The 17,671-nt window shown below is 41.9% G+C and overlaps 1 protein-coding gene across 1 annotated transcript; it reads right to left on the reverse strand.

Moving 5' to 3' along the window:
• Positions 1–463: 463 nt before the first annotated feature.
• EEF1G (eukaryotic translation elongation factor 1 gamma) lies at positions 464–16,280 on the reverse strand. The gene is made up of 10 exons (XM_075188560.1): positions 16,177–16,280; positions 13,098–13,256; positions 12,862–12,925; positions 12,629–12,771; positions 12,246–12,389; positions 11,958–12,087; positions 10,922–11,114; positions 4,466–4,638; positions 909–1,033; positions 464–760 (listed from the first exon to the last, which is right to left on the reverse strand). Exons 1-10 carry the CDS (start codon positions 16,192–16,194, stop codon positions 602–604), a joined length of 1,308 nt encoding a protein of 435 aa, XP_075044661.1. The 5' UTR covers positions 16,195–16,280; the 3' UTR covers positions 464–601.
• Between the last annotated feature and the right edge of the window lie 1,391 nt (positions 16,281–17,671).

Here is a 17,671-nt window from a genome sequence, read left to right on the forward strand (position 1 = left end):
TATAGAAGACACACAGTCAATATAAAACACCTTTTAGAAAGGCGGCTAATCTGTAGCGTCACCGTATGGCGAGCAGAAAATTCTGTACATTAGGTGTACTGATAGACTGCAGAAAGTACTGCAAATTACTTTTAACAAACACACACTCTGGATTTTAAGCCTAGTGCTTAAATCACTGAAGCAATAAAAACACCTCACAAAATACAAATCTCCATGCATTACATATAAAGTGCTTTAGCGATTAAGCAGACATTGCCCTGTGGATATTTTATCAGCCTAAAATAAAAACCATTATAAAACGTTCACACTCTCTGATGACAACGTGCAGAAGAACTAGGTCCAGTTTTAGAAGCTTTTTTTTCTTCCCACTATATTGTGAATGGTGGTATAAAACCAACACTGTATAAATATAATCAAGAGATCGAGTTCTCTTATCACAAATAAACATTGACATCACAGACTGTTTGTTTGACTTCAGTTTATTTTTGTTTTGTTTGCCATCTTAAGTTAAAAGGTCAGAGTGTTGGGTTTGAAGAGAACAGTTATCAGCACTTCTCGAATCTCTTTCCAAACCACAGCTCCTCACTTCCTTGCCAGATCCTCACTTGAAAATCTTGCCTTGGTTGAAGGGTTTGCCCACATGTTTGAATTCTCCTTCCCAGCAAAAATACTCTTTAGTAAGGGTCTTGCACTCCTCGCTGTCCGTGTCCAGCTTCCGCCAGGTGTAAGATTCATAGTCAATCTGCCAGTCCTCGGACAGCTGTAACGGCAAAAGTTCAGCGGTTAGAGCAGATGTAATAAAATATTACCCTTGCTCTATGCAAGTTACAAATATTGATTTATTGTAGATTCCACTTATCACCCAGATCATCAACACAAGTGCATTGTTTTCTTATTCTTTCACTTACGGTGAACGCTAAATCCTGACCCCTGAACACCCACACTCCAGAGATTATGCTGTCGTTGTTGGTTCCAAACAAGATAACGCTGGAAAAGCCGGTTTTACGCAACTTGTCTAAACGCTGGAACATACCTGGATACAGAGAATATTGTGCATGTTACAAATACAATAAAGTGAAATAAACTTAGCACTAAAACACAAACAGGATGAAAATATCTGATGGATGCCACCACTGAGAACTAATGGCAAAGCCACATATGATTCACAGAAAAGCCTTTAAACAATTCTATTTTGTACATGGACAATACATATATTTAGTACCAACTTTATGGAAGTAAAATTGCTATACCACATGTCCTGATCACATTCAGTACAGACAGCACCACATTGCTCATTTACTTATTAACTGCTTGTATGTGCAGATATTGCCGTTTTTGTAATTAGTACAAATTCTTGCATCTGCTGCACTCCCTATTGTTCACATGATTTGTCCCTTGGTTGTCAGTTTGGGGCTTCTTATGAGTCAACTACAATTAACAGCCCAATGCTGGGACAAAAAAAAACAAAAAAAAAACCTCAGAAGTAGGGCAACCTTCCTGGCAGCCTATATGGGCACTCATACATTACATCTCATCAGATATCAGTGAGCGTGGACTGTAAATGCCTTTGGTTGATGACGTAATCTAACAGTGTGTGCAATTTCTGGCCTCACAATAGGGTGTTGCTTGATCTGGCCCTTCAGGGACAGCGCTGAAAATCCAGCTTCGCTCTTGAAAGTGTATGGTATGGTGCTGGCTGGGCCCTGTGTGTTCCCTTGGGCTAGGTCACTGGAGTACCTACATTTTACCCCCTTTAAAATGTGCCAAGTAGGCCGAGACTTGCACCCTAGTCAGCCCCTGTGTATGGCCAATCCCGCGTGTTCTGGCCTCTCGCGGTTGTATTGTCCGTTGTGTGGCCAGCTTACCTGGTGCATACCTCCCACCACAGACAAAAAGAAGAAATTACAAACAAACAATCGGGAGAAAAGGTTACTGGATTTGGAAGCAAACACTAAATAAAAATAAAATTTAGAGATGGGAGATGAAAGAGTTCATAATGAGTGATGTCAGTTCTCTCAGTTGTGAAATAGTTGACACCTTCTCTGTGTAGGTTGAAACGTATGTTACTGCTGAATAAAATTACAGTCTCCCTCAGTAAGCTACTAGGAGATCCTTCATTAAGACACAGCTGAACCCATTTGGCAGTATAGTATCTCTTTCTAAAGTTTATCATCTTTACATATCAGATCATCAGCTAGTGAAGCCTACCGTCTACATGTACTACCCACAGACAGATTCATTTCCTCAGAAGTCAGTCATATTACCAGCAAGTTTCTTCCGACTGTAGTATACTTGAGCACTTTAAAAACATGGGCAGAACATACAAGTAGTGCCTAGGCCAGAGCAGATCCCATGTCAGAAGCGCTGGGAGGCAGCAGTGCTAATCACTGTGCCAAAGACGTACCTTTTTCTTGGCTGCAATTTCGATTTTACAATTTGAAATAGATCACTTTCAAACTGCTACTTGAAGTTGGAGTATTTGTGAAGTAGTGATCCTAGTTGGGGATACACAGCCACAGTTATTTCCCCTCAAAAAGTTACTTGTAACAGTGTTCTTCCCACAACTAGTTACTCTGTATTTGGCTGTAATTGTCATGGAGCGCGGTAACAATGTGTCTGCTTTGACCAGAGCAGGAACCAGTCATATCGCTGTGTGATAACCGCCTCCCACTGTCTTACAGAACTTCTTCCCCAAGCTGCACCCTCTGGAATTTAATACCAGCAGCAGCAGACTCTCCCTTTGTTTCTCAACGCTCCCTTAGAAGCACAAGCAGCCTGCCCCTTCGTTCAACCTTGGCCCCACTCCCATCTTGGAAATGGCCCAAACACAGCCCTGCTTATACCTAGTGCTTCACGTCTGCACCTACAGAGCAAGCTCAGACACGTGTGGCCCTCTCCGCTTTTCATGGCAAAAAGCCAGACACAGCTATCAATTGTGGGACAACAATATAGTTGTTGTCCCACTTGTGTACCACATGGCAGAAGAGGTTGACTTTTGGCGAGGAATTATTTTACACATAAGAGACACAATACTGGGACTACAGTGGTAGCAGCATTCTAAAGAGTTTCTCAAAGACCTCTTTCCCTCTCAAGATGTGTCAGAATTGCATAAAACCTACACATTTGTATTGAAAAAGTAGGAGGTGCAGCGACCAAATGGCCGACTTCATTAATACTTTAAAAGTTTCATGGGGCAACAGCGCCATCTACAGTTTATTTTTATTTAATTTTTACACATTCTGTCCTATTGATATTAAGCGATAACCATTTTATTTTTGTTAGCCTCGAAACTAGGGCATAAAGTAGCATCATTTTAAGACCAATCATTTTGCTGTTTTTGCCAAGAAACAAAACTATTTCAGGACAACAGTACATTCTTAGAATAAAATATGTTACAAGAGGAAGACAGTTATAAGGTGGGGGGGGGGGGGGGGGTTTTCAAACATAATGCCCACGATAACTCTAAAGAAACTAGCACAATACTCCAACAAATTATGGATTTTAACTTTTCCCTTCACAATTCTCTCTCTCTAGTTAAGAAGCTCCACTGGTCAGTGTTAATGCCCCTAAAGCACGTCTGTTAGGAGAATTCACCAGCAGTCTATCACACACCTGCAATGGAATGTGAGAAGGAATACCAGGTTGTGTGGACTTACATCTATCGTCATCCTTATCAGATCCTAACACCCAAAAAAACAAGTGTATTAAAGGACTGCAACCACCTTGACCATCAAAATGGAGAATGTGTTTATTGTTTTTACACTGAATTTTATCTAGGCTTTGTAGCTCACTTCATTTTATTCTCAGCATAGCACCAGCATTACCTCAATTTACCTGCGATATACTTGCATCTACATTCAGCAGGTGAAAACAGTAATCTTAATACTAGGGATTTCCCCTGCATCGTTTGTCCTGCTCCAGTGCCAATGCTTCCAATCTGGATATTACAAGTTTAAGGACGTCTCACAACACCAAGGATCGAACATACATCTTCCTAAAGTTTTGCCAATTAAACTGCCTAAGCATTTGGGCTAGTAACTATATGTTCTGCTTGCTGGTCATAAGTCACTGATGACTTGTACTTGCTAGCCCTTTCTGTTGCCCATAAATAAGAATCTTTATGCAGATATATTAACTTTAACCCAACTATGCAGACATTTCTGGATTAATTTATCCCGGCAAAAAGCCAGTCTAAAAATGAAGCAGATGGATCTTTTTATTAAAAAGACTCTTGACAAATGTAAACTATAGGTAGGCAACAGCCCCCCAGCAATGATCATTTGCAGCTCTAACAAATCTGTGCTGCCAGGTAAACCCATTATTTGGTGGCAACCTGCTTTCACCAGTGACAAAAAAAACCTACAATGTACAAGTACATTCACAGCTTGTTTGCTAATGCAAGAGGTGCTTCATTTTCAAATAAAAACATTCATTACCGCAGTAACCCACATCTGCCACCACTTACCTGTAATGAGGTTACAGCTCATGAAGGTCTGTGTCAGTTCATTAGGGAAACGATACTCTGAATACCAGATGGACCAACCCTCTTTGTCAAAATGTTCCCAGAAGTAAGGCAGAGCCACTGAAAGAGTGTCCTCGTTGGAATATTTTCTTTTAAACTCGTCCATGTTAAAGGAGCTAGAAAATAAGACAACACAGACTATCGTAAAACAGGATAATTGTACTTAAATTAAACTCGTAATTAAATCTACTTAAGTCCACTGGGGGATAACAAGAGGGGTATAGAGGCTGGTCCAGGAGTTCAGCACTTCATTTGCACAAATTACTAAAGCTCCTAGCCCCCTCTCCTCTCCATTCAGGGAGACTCAGTTATTAACTAAGCCCCACAGAGAAGGGAGAGGGGAGAAACAAGAAAGATTTCCCAATTCGGATCCATAAAAAAAAAAAAAAAAAAAAAAAAAAAGTTGTAATATACAAGAACCAACAAAAGAAAAATGTAATGGCTGGGAACACAGTACACCCCAATGGAATTGAGAGAAATGGATTTAAAACACAAGTAGAACTATCATGTGCTCTTTCATACAAATGAGGAACACGGCAACTATGGGGACATTCTAAAGTTGCCCCTAAGGGAGAGTATGCTGAAATATTTAATCCATTACTAGCCTCTCCAGATACAAAAATACAGACAATCCATATATTCCCAAAATATTACTAATGGCTAAGTAAATGCCCGACAACAGCTCTGCCAAGGCCCCATACTACGCTGCCAAAGAAACATCCACTGATCTGGTCAAACGATCTTTGATATTTACAAGATTGTCATTTTCTGATATAATGTATGCCTGTCCAAATTGACCCGTGTGGGCGTGTGTGGGCGTGTGTGTGTGTGTGTGTTAGGGAATTTAGACTGTAAGCCCCAATGGAGCAGGGACTGATGTGAGCGAGTTCTCTGTACAGCGCTGCAGAATTAGTGGCGCTATATAAATAGATGGCGATGATTATGAATGACATAGGGGTGCCTATATGATAGGGACCCTAGTTCTGAAACTCTTCTAGCTGAAGAAATAGCCAAAAGGAATACAGTCTACATGAGAAATGTTAACTCTATTTTTCAATAGACTTTCAGAGAACAAAGTCTGTACCTTTAAAAGAAACCAAGACACAAGCCACTGTCCAAATCAACCTGCAAATACAACAAAAGTCATACTAACTTAATGGCAGAGGTATGAAAACCCTTCTTCTCACACCAACAAATATTTTCCATAGTCTAAAGGGAATGTGTGCCTGAAATAGACTTCGTAGTTCTGAACATGGTCTCAATGTTAACCTACCATCCCATTTAAGAATCATGGCCTCAACTGCCACGTTGTTAAAGCCAACCAAGCCATCATTTATTTATATAGCGCCACTAATTCATCATCACTATTTATTTATATAGCACCACTGATTCCGCAGCGCTGTACAGAGAACTCATTCACATCAGTCCCTGCCCCATTGGAGTTCAGTCTAAATTCCCTAACATACACACACACAGACTAGGATCAATTTTGATAGCAGCCAATTAACCCAATAGTATGTTTTTGGAGTGTGGGAGGAAACCCACGCAAACACAGGGAGACCCCAGCGCTGTGAGGCAGAAGTGCTAACCACTTAGACACCGTGCTGCCCATACTAATTCCGCAGTGATGTACAGAGAACTCACTCATATCTGTCCCTGCTCCTATAGAGTTTACAGTCTAAATTCCCTAACACACACACACACACAGACTAGGGTCAATTTGAAAGCAGCCAATTAACCCAATAGTATGTTTTTGGATTGTGGGAGGAAACAGGAGTGCCCGGAGGAAACACTATAGCCCAGGGTTTCCCAAACCAGTCCTAAGGGCTCCCTAATAGTGCAGGTTTTCCGGATCACATGTGACATAATTAGGACCACCTGTGGATCTGTTACAATGTGTCAGTCAGTAATGATTACACCTGTGCTCCAGCAAGCACATATGGAAAACCTGCACTGTTAGGGAGCCCCGAGGACTAGGTTTGGGAAACCCTGCTATAGCCTCATGAAGAATGAGACCTTCACTCAAAAAGCTCTTAGCAGGAGCTGTCAGGACAGGCTGATCTTTAAAACACCTATGTACAAAGACTTCCTTGACCAGTCCGGAACCACTAGAACCAGAGGAAGCAACACTATTGGAAGAATGTTGAAGTTTCCCCAAAACCAACAGAGCATCTTTCAGATCTCTGCACCATGTGCAAAAGTTTTCCACCTTGAGGTTCAGAGGTACAATATCGACATCTGGCTGACCCCACCTATCCACAATCTGAGGAAAACCTCAGGACCATTCCCCAGGATTTAGGGCAAGTCTGCTTAGGATGTCCATTTCCCAATTGTCCACCCCCAGAATGAACACAGCTGAAATAGGTAGAACGTTCCGTTCAACACAATCTTAGTGGTCTCCTTCATTATCAGGGGGCCAGTGATAGTGGTTTATGTATGCTACTGCTGTGGCATTGTCCAACTGAATATTTATATCCTTAAACGCTCTAGTTAAAGGACAGAATCTTTTAACACTGCTGTTCGTTCTACAATATTTATGGGGAGTTTTGATTTCTCCAGATTCCCTGCAGGTGACACAGCTCCATAACTGTGAAGGCTTGCATCTGCTGTTACTATTGTGCAGTCCCAGACAGTGAGGGGGTCTACCCCTAGCAACCAGGAAAGAGGCTGCCTAGCCCGTGGGGACAGAGAAATGAGCCGACTGGACAAACTTGTTCCATTTCACAACAAGCATGATTTGAAACATCCTTGAGAGAAACACTGCAAATTGAATGGCTTCAAATAAAAAGGTAAATACCATTTTCTGAGAGCTATGGAATACAATCTGTAGATTAAGGATTTGGTCCACTGGCAAGAGCACTCTCTGTTGACTAGTATCAAATAGCAAGGTTCAACTTCCGATAATCCACCCATGTAACTTCCAGACCTTGGGCTGTTTCCTGTAATGGAGTCTGGGGAAAGGATGAGGATCTCACTTTGAATAGCAAGTTTTCCAATTCAGGAGCTATGGTCACTCTGTTGAGTGGTAATGACAGCCATGATCTCTGAAGACTCGTCACTGTTACCAGGGTCCAAAACAGATAATGGTGAAATATTACTGGGAATCTGAGTAGACCATGATTGCTACATGCATGCTTTTGATATCTAATGCAACTTTTCCATTTTGGTTTTTTTTTGCCATTTATAACAGATCTTATAATCATCTTGAACCTCTCACCCAAAGTTGGGAGTTTAGGGATTTCAGGTTAAAGATGGGTTATAAAACGAATGTCTGGTTTCTTGACCAAAACCGGTATTGGAATAAAATCCCATCCCCCTCTGCTCATCCAGAATTGGCATCACCAATCTAGAGAATAAAAACTGAAAAGGACAAAATGATTGGCCCAAACTCCTCAAAAACCAGTGGTGAAAAATAATTTGCGTGGTTGACCTCAGGAGGTTTAGGATGTAGTCTTGCTCCATTACATCTCTCATCCAGGGGTTCAAAAGAGCTAGATCACCAATTCCGGAAGAGAAGAAGTTGAGCACCCATATATGTATGGGCAGATTGTCTCTCAGAAGGTTTAGAAGCTGGTTGAGCAGGAGTTGTCTTAAATAGACATATGATGGGTGCATCATCCTTAGGCCAGTATTCCCATGGCCCACAAAGGGAATAGCAACACCTAAATTTCTGGGAATAGAGACATCATCTTGTCCCAGGTGGTGAGAGAATCTCTGACGCTTCTTAGTGTAGACCCTGGGAAAGGTCTACTAGGTTTATCCAGCCATAGAAGATCTATTAATGGGAAGAGACCATGTTGTTCAATATCTACCCAAGGTTTTTTTTTTTGAGGGGGGGGGGGGGGGAGCCTGCCAATCCCTAAGCTGATCCAAAACAGCAGCCTGTTGATAGGTTTCCAGTTTGGGAGCGGCTAAGCCCCCCCTTCTTTTAGATCTAAACATTCGTTCTCTAGAAAGCCTAGACCTTCTGTTGTTCCAGATAAAATTTAAACGCAACAGTATAAAATTTCTTAAGGAGGGACATAGGAGTTATGAAGGGAATAGAGCGGAACAGATACAGTATCTTCGGGAGCAACATCATCTTTACCGCTGCCACCCTACTCATCCAAGTTATTTCAAAGTTTGACCATGACTTTGAAAGCTTATCGAACTGTCCCAGTAGTGGCTTGTAATTACATTCACTAGATTAGGGTCCATAGGTATGCGTATGCCCAAGTATGAAATTTATATATCGATTTCAAAGAGTTCAAAGTTTCCTGTGTGAGGGCCACCCCTAAAGCCTCTGTTTATAATAGGATACTTCTGAGTATTCTTGCAGAATTCTAGCTACAGCCGGGATAGAAGACTCAGGATTTGTGATAAATAAGAGTACATCGTTGGCAGAAAGACAAAACGTATGGTGATAGTTACCGATAACAGAGCCTCCACTTCTTCAGCCACTCTGTTCTTAGCAGCCAAGGGTTCTATAGCCAGGGCAAAGATCAGGGGGGAGATGGGGCAGCCCTGTCTGGTACCGTTAGAGATCTGGAAGGCCGAGGAAAGGAATCCATTGCCGAGAACCCTAGCCGAGGGGATAGTGTATAAAGTAGCTATGGCTTGAAGGAAAAAACCTCCAAAACCAAATTGAGATTACAGCAACCATATATTCCCAGTGGATTCTATCGAACGCCTTCCCTGCATCCAAAGACACTAATACTAAAGGAACAGAGCTAGCCGAATGAGTCTCTAAAATGTTCAGGACCCTCCTAGTGTTATCTGGGACCTGTCTTCCGGATACAAATCCCACTTGGTCTAGGTGGATTAACGGCGATAGAATAGGATTTAACCGATTAGCAATCGTCCTAGCAAAAATTTTAAAAGTCTAGTTTAGCAGCGTTATAGGTTGATAATTGTGGCAATGCGAGGAATCCTAACCAGGTTTTTGGGATGGTAACTATTTGAGCCTCAAGCATTTCTGCTGGAAAGAAAGTATCCTCTGTGGCAGAATTAAACAATTTGGTGAGAACCGGGATTAGCTTGAGCTGGAAGGAGGAATAGAAGTCCAGGGTAAATCCATAGGGACCTGTAGCCTTCCCATGCCTCATAGCGTCCTTAACCTCTTCCTCCGTCCAGTCCGAACACAGAGCCCCAGCATCCTCAGGAGATAAGGACGGAAGTGAAACAGATGCGAGAAAATTATTAATTGAGCAACACCTGAATTTCTAACAATTTGTCGCCTTCCAGAGAAGAAAACTCAGAATCCTCACAGGACTGACTGTGGGTAGTATTTTGGCACTTGAAAGGCGTCTGATCTTTCCAAAGAGGAAGTAACATGTGTCTGACCCTGTGCAGATTTAGCCAGACTGAGCCCAAGCCGGCTCCACCTGTGTCACAGACATGGAGCCTGAAAATCCTTTGGCAACAGCCTCCCGAGGGGGAGTTATTCCTGATGTGTCAGACGTGGGAACCTCGCTTACCACCCCAGGGCGTGCAGCTAGCTGCACAAACAGTGAGTCTTGGGGCACTGACTTTGCCCATGTCAGATGCACCCCCCAGTCATGTGAGGTCCAGGGTTTTCTGCTTCCTAAGCTGCGCACCAGGGCGCTCAGTCATAGACCCTCTCCTCTGCCTGCTGTGGGGATTTCTTTCAGCCAGGGTAATAAGAGTCAATACTTTACATAAGTAACAGAAAAAAATACAACCAAAACAAAACAAGCTGCCTTAGGCAGCACTGTGCGGAAGCGCTCTCACTCCTTGGGCACTTAAGTTAAAACTAAGGTTCCCTTATTGTAAGGGAGTTTCCAGAATTTGTGCAGGATATGAAATAAGTGCCTAACTCCTGGACCAGCCTCTATACACCATGACCACAGTGTGCTCCAACTGGATGAGAAAGAGGCATCATCTGGCAATCTAATCCACCACACACACACACAGACACCACTACCTAGCACTGTGCTGGTCTTCACAAGAATCTTTCTAGAGAAACATTTCCCAGTTACGGACACAGACATCTTTGACCAACTATGGCATTCTGAACCCTATGGTTCATCTTCCACTCATTACTTATCGGCCTTTTCAGTCTGCTCCATGAAGTTAATGCCTTGTGCAGCATTCCCTCTCTGTAGCTCAACATCCTTCATACCACTATAATAATCACACTATTACTCATACTTAACTCATCTGTCCACTACTATTTATACTCTCTGTACTGCACAAGACATAAAGCTTCATGGGGTGAACGTAGAAGGGGCCTGGAAGCAAAATAATGGATAGGTTAAACCAAACGTTTCTCAGTGTAATATGGATTTAGTGGTCCCGACATCTCTAGACATATGGTAAGATATAAACACCAAATCATTCAAAGGAGAGATTACATATAAAGAGAAGGCTGGGCAGTTTCTCCTCCATCAAGATCGGTACCTTTTAGGGAGGAGAGCATAGGGGTCCTTTGATTTAGGCTCTGCTGCAAGAGCCTTCTCAGACTCGTCCAGATCATCCTCTGGAGTTGGGGCAGGTACAGGCTTTTTCTCCTCCTTCTCTTTCTTCTGCTCCTTTGCGGGTTTCTCTTTCTTGGGGGTTTCTTTCTTGGGCTGCAGCTCTGCAAACTTTTTAGCTGGTTAAAGAAAACAAAAAAACATTATGCATAGAGGACTTTTGGTACCATGAGTTACCTGGGATCTTATAAAATTGAATAACTACATGCCAGTGATTGTTAGCTACTTCTAATTGTTAGCATACAGCTGTTCAAATCCCGTCTGGTAGAAGACAACATATACTAAAAGTGCGATAAAGCCAGTGTTTATTCAGGATCTATAACATACAAATGTATAACCTCAAGCCAATGGGGAGTCAATTGGCCACTAGGGCATCGCCTTGACGTCCAACTGCGCACATTGACCACCTATGGTACAGAATCTCCACTCATGAGTGGAGATTGCAGATAGTTCAGGAGACACATTGCAGTGCATTTAATTTCACTGCATTCAAGAGTAAGGTTCTCATATCTTTGACACAGAGCGCCATGATAATCAGATTTTGTTGTCTATAAAAGCCACACAAAATTGCCTTTTATATGTGAAAAGGTTTCACAGGAATCTAATCCAGTCAATGTGTTAACATGCATTAGGCTCTGAAATGCTAATGAACATAGAAAAAAACGTGATAACACAAACAAAACCAGAAATGGTTTAAAGATTTAGTTGTCTTAACTCTGACGAGTCAGTGAATGGATTGAATAGTTTGGCGCTTGCACATGCAACATCAAGGAAATCCAAAAAGATTAGCCTTCAAAATCTTGAAGTGTACAAAAAAAAAACAAAAAAAACCTGCTCTAAACTATTCTCATCTAAAGCAGTGAAAAAAACCTTCTAGGTAAGATAGGTGAACATGATATCTTATAGGAATGGTCACAGACCTAAAAGTTCATATTAAATGACACAGACAACACCCGCATTACCATCAAACTGAGCCATCTTGTCACAGAGTTTCACCTCTCCTAACACAGCACGAAACTGGGGCTGGTTCACGCAAGTCACAAACCATCTTGTGACGTTCCCAAAAGGCTGACGGAAGGAGGCATCCAAGACCTGCGGGCATCAATTCAAATTAGTCGACGGAGTTAATATTTTAAAAATATTAAATCGGTGATTCAGTCCTGAATTATGAGCAGGATTGCGTGCAGCTTTGCAGGACAGATGGTGTTTGCGGAAGTGAGAGGATATGGACTAATGAAGGCAGAACATACCTGTTTGTAAAGCCAAAGCAGGGAGCATGTAACAGCAATATCAGCCAATGTGACTCTTTCGCCAACCAGGAATGTCCGTGTCTGCAGATGAGAGTCCAGTATAGCCAGAACAGTTTTCACCTCCTCCTTGGCTTGTTCTGTGGCCTTTGAGAAGTATAGAATAAGTTAATTAACAGCCCAGTCCAACGTATATAAAGTGCACCCATCACTCACACATGCATTTTTATTATTGTACCATTTCTAAATGTTAGTGAACGCAGTTGGTTCTTATTTTAAAAATGTTTAAATGATGTTACCGATTTGAAAGAATTCTAGTACAGATTACTAGTTGCACTAGCAGGGAAATGTGTTAGTAAGAGTAACAATAATACCTAGAGATATACCTGCTTGTTGAACTGCATGATCCCCAGAGTCGGGAAAACCCAAGCACTGGCCGGAGGGACAATGTGACTGTCTGAGAAACTGACCCACTGAAGGATCTGAGCCTGGTCTAAGCGGGATGTGCCACGGAGTTCATCATTACCCACTGTAATGGAAAAGAAAATTACATTATGTGGAAGATTGCATTAAGATAGACTGCATTACAAGCAAGCGGTGACAAGACAACATGCCTTACCATAGTGAGCGATGGCATTGCTCTCAAACAGACAAAAGCCGTCATTCCCCTCAAATGCTGGAACCTAAGAAGAGAACATGACAAGTTCAAATCTCAAGGAGACTGGAATAGAGTCTTATGTCTCACACACAGACAATAACCTTGCATATATCCATCCATCCATGGGGACATTTCCCAGTTAACCTTAATATAGGTTTAGAATGCACTTTTCCCTTCAAAATCACAGCATCACTTACCTTCCCCAGAGGAAACTTTTTCAGGAATTCTGGTGTTTTATTTGTAACACCAAACTGGAATTCTGGGGCAGAGGAAGCAACAGTGATGGGAAACCCCGAATACTGAGCTGAGATGAGGGGCTTGTATGCCCTCCAGTTATCAGGGTACGTATACAGAGTCTGGAGGGGCAAAAAATAAAAATAATTAAAATCACACAAAAGGCACAGAACTGCAATGATGATGTGATCATGTTTACAACTTTATAGCAAACAAATATCCAGAAAACACTGTACTTAAACTGACCATCTGACACTAGCTGCCTCTGAAGGATGGGTGAATATTAAAACACTTTATTGACAATGCTTTAGAAATAAACTTTCCAGTCCAAGGACTACTAAACCTAAAAATGTGTCCAATATCAAAAAGGGCTACCAAAAAATGAATCAATTTAGCAGAAAACAAATGTTCTATACAAACATTGTATTTGGCTAGTTTTATAGAATTGTAAGCTTTTAGGACAAAAAGGAGATTTATGTTGCAATAGCATACAACAATCAGACTTATGTAAAAGTTTCTACACCATAACAAGTCAATATGTATGGTGCTATATAATTACATTTGCTATGCAGAAACAACCAAATCTACCTCTCCTCTTTTGTATTGTATAACCAACTGTCTCTATGCTATTTCTACATGGGTGTTCCAATGCTACCTAAAAGGTCAACGTGTCCTCCCAGAGTCAATGACACCACTATATTCTAAGTCTACCAAATATTGCCAGAGTACACCCATCCCCCTTTTTTATTATTTAACACAAGATGATTTTATGAACATAATTTTGTTAGTATAATGTATGGTGTTGAGTTTTGAACTCGCCCTACACACCTCACACTAAGAGCAGTGACACATTGGAAAGAATAATTATATGTCCTATCGTTACTCTGGAAACGCCATACATTTTGCAAGAAAGAAAAAACTGGTAACCTTATTTGAACATCCCATGATATTTAGGAACGCCTATCCCCACATTCCAAATAAAAACCATTGATATGGACAACCTCACCAAACCACGTTGTTACCAGAACGCAAACACACAATGACTGCACTGAAAAAACAAAAGTGTTATCGGAGCTGGCTGATCCAATCCTCCCTGTACCCTTTTAGAACCCAAATGAAGAGATATATGGGGTTTCCAAATATAGTGGGCGTCCCAAGGTGGACGTGGCCATTACACATACCTTGTTTTACAAATGCTTAAAATTATGACAGTGTAGATACTGGGGATGACTAATGCTGGTTGCCAGTATGCAATGTGGAACTTGCAACGATCAATGATTAAAAGCAAGTGTAGGTATTTTAAAGCCATAAATATTTAAGTTATGCAACATCTTGCCAAGGTTGATAGCCAATATGTTTTATAGTTTTTGGGACACTTGAAGTTTCTGTAATTTCAGTTATCACACACACACTGCAATGATTCACTTTGGTAGTCAGAATTTTTTATATTGTGTTTGGGTGTTTTTTTATTTTATTTAGTTATATCATGTTATGCTGTCTCTCACTGAGTCATGACATTTAGAGAATACTGAACTAGAATGCTAACTAGGAATAAAATAAAAGAACACACCTAGGCATCACAGTGATTACAGATATATATAAATATAGGCAATTAAAAATTTTAGCACTGTAAATTCTGCACAAGTTATTACACAGTTTACAGCTCAAAACTTCATAATTAGACCTAGTTTCCCTGCCCTGGATACAATTACCGAGCACATACACACGCACCCCTTGCACACACCTCTGCTCGACTCTTTTACTCAATGCCCCCGACCAAACATCTGCAAAGTGCTGGACTAGATCTCCTGTGCCCCCACCCACCCCCCCAATCACTACCATACACAGCCTTCTCCTATGCCAAACTGCCTAAGTCATTTTTACTGCTTAACACCTGGGTGCTAATTCTGCTCTTTCTTCTCCTGTATCATAAACAGCCACTTGGGTAATAGGAGAAGAGAAGAGCAGTGAAAAACTTTCTAAGACACAGATGTGCATGGGCAGAAAGACAAGGAATGTGGAGGGCAGCAATAGGTATATAAGAAGCCAGACCAGTGGGTGACAGGGCATTGATGCTGGCAGTTCTTTGAGACAGAAGAGGGCAGAGCTCATGACTTGAACTGAAGTAGTCCAATGTGCGCGCGGTACTGGCGAGGAGACCGTTGCTTCCGCGGAAAGGAAGGAGAACGACTAAACATGAAGTTTAGAGCAGTAAATTGCATGATAACATACAGAATTTACAATGTTAGACTTCACAGTTACCTAAACACACATATCAGAGTGGTCACAGTATATGTGAATATACAATATATAGTGTAAGAATATTTTCACCACACATTCCTACATGAGATGTGGACAGGTACCCACTGGCATTTGAATGGTGCGTTCTTAATGAAAGTTAAACACATGTAAACTGATAGGACACCGCTGAGACCATACCCATGAGCATCTTTACATGCTTTTACCCTGTGCTGTGCTTTCAGAACACTAGTGTTCCATTTGTGGTATTTCAACACGTTTATAGACTTTACAATAATTTTTAAACCACAATAATATTGAACACACTGTGTGTACTATATGAAGTTTAACATGAATTTTAAAAGAAAAAAGCATATCAAGCACCAATTGTTATATAGCCTAATACATTAAGAAACACCAATTCATTGTGTGATAAATGGGGCATATTTTAAGTGGTTTTAGATTGGTTGTAAGCTTTCATGGCAAAAAAAAAATGCCTATTTAATAAAGGTAGCTCTATTTACATTACACCACAATAGGTTATACAGTCGTACAGGGCTCTGAGCACAATGACACCACCAGTCCTCCCAGTGCAGTTACCCTGCTCCCCAGTTCCGGGTGTAGCCGGGAGATGGGGGAGCTCATATTCCTGGGATTGCCGCATTCGAGCAGCTGCAATGCGGAAAATGAAGACCGAGCAGCGCCAAGAAAAGGCTACTAAACTCAGAGCCCTCACTCCCGAGCCCAGGGGTGACTATGGCTGCCTGATGCTGTCAGATTTCCCCGGACCCATTCTGTACTCACCCCACCGGCCATCTTCATGCGAGGAGAAAGGGAGGAGCCGTAAAGCAAACCTGTCGTAGTAAAGAACCAGTGGCCGCAAAGAAAGAAAGAACAGCGTGTGTCGTGATATAGAGAGCACAGCTCGCAGGCACCGCCTAGTGGTTATATAGGGTATGTGAAGTGCAGGTTATAAGGACCCGAGAGGGGCTGTGTTCTATGCTTTACTATGCTTAATAGGGAGTGTTTAAACACCAAGACGACTGTGTAAAGAAGCAGTGACTCTTCACTATGCTAATGTTTAAATTCTCTTATAGGGGCCTATTTATGAAAGTAAAAAGTGTGTTTAACCTCAAAATTCTTATTTACTATCACTGCATTGCCTGCTGCTTTGCATATCTTTTCGTTTTACTGAGAAGTCCCCATAACAGTGTATGGGCACTGCTCAGTATCGCTATTTACTAAAGTTTGATCAAATAAAAATTATAATTTTTTTAGCATGTTAATGCATGCCAGCTGAAGCTAGTGTACATTATCATAATTGAAAAGTTTCAGTGCTGTCTCTGCTCCGAAGAGCAGAGCTGGGCAGCGCATGTGTGGAGGGATCACATCATTCCTCCCTGTCATTCATAGCTCTCTCTCTCTGCAACTATATAGTGCAGAGATGTTTGTGCGCATGCCCAAGGTTTTCAGTTGGTCGCAAGCGCATTGGAGTGAGAAGAGGACCCCCGTGGATCGCATTCGTCTTCGGAAGTGAAGAGGCAGTGGTAAGTATGGGGCAGTGGTAAGTATGGGGCAGTGGTAAGTATGGGGCAGTGGTAAGTATGGGGCAGTGGTAAGTATGGGGCAGTGGTAAGTATGTTTTCCACTTCACAGGAACAGCAGTTTTTCGGAAATGCTGTTCCTGTGTTGCTTTTTTCATAAATATCAATGCTATAAGGATTGAAAACCATTTTAAATTTTATGCAGTGATGCGTTCATGACAGCTCTACAGGCCTGATGAGCAGCATATTAAGGGTATTTAATGTATTTGTCAAAAAATCAGATTCCGATATACATCAGTGTTTGGGCAATTATATCTTGTTTACTACTTACCCTGGAGTAATGGGGTTAACTATCCTAAATAAACATCTGCAAATGATAATAAATTATTATTGCCAACATTTCAGAATAAATTCCAGTCACAAGAGTGGTGCATGTGAGTGTGAGAGCAGCGGTGCCCGGACATGTCGCTGGGTCGGGGAACCAATGAGTGCTCCCCGACCGGCCATTTAATCTTTGGTGCCACCGCAAGCCAATCCAGGAATGCCGTGGCGGGGATGACATAACGCAGCGTTGCGCAGACGTCATCAGGCATTAGCGTGCCGGCGTCTATTTAAGATGCCCGTTCCGGCCCCGGCAGTGGAGTCAACGGCGGAGAGATGGCATGGAGGACACGTGGGACTGGAGCAGCGCACAGAAGAGCGGCTGGCAGCGGAGACAGAGAGCCCTTGTCAGGGCTAAGAGCTACTCTGTTTAG

Source organism: Mixophyes fleayi, chromosome 10 (assembly GCF_038048845.1).
Source record: "Mixophyes fleayi isolate aMixFle1 chromosome 10, aMixFle1.hap1, whole genome shotgun sequence".
Taxonomy (NCBI): Eukaryota; Metazoa; Chordata; class Amphibia; order Anura; family Limnodynastidae; genus Mixophyes; species Mixophyes fleayi.

What these genes read in the sequence shown, in the direction of transcription:
- EEF1G (XM_075188560.1), bottom strand. An exon ending in CAATGCCATCGCTCACTATG is followed by an intron (nt 12,772 to 12,861) that starts GTAAGGCATGTT and finishes TTTCCATTACAG; the next exon opens with TGGGTAATGATGAACTCCGT. An exon ending in CAAGATGGCTCAGTTTGATG is followed by an intron (nt 11,115 to 11,957) that starts GTAATGCGGGTG and finishes TTCTTTAACCAG; the next exon opens with CTAAAAAGTTTGCAGAGCTG.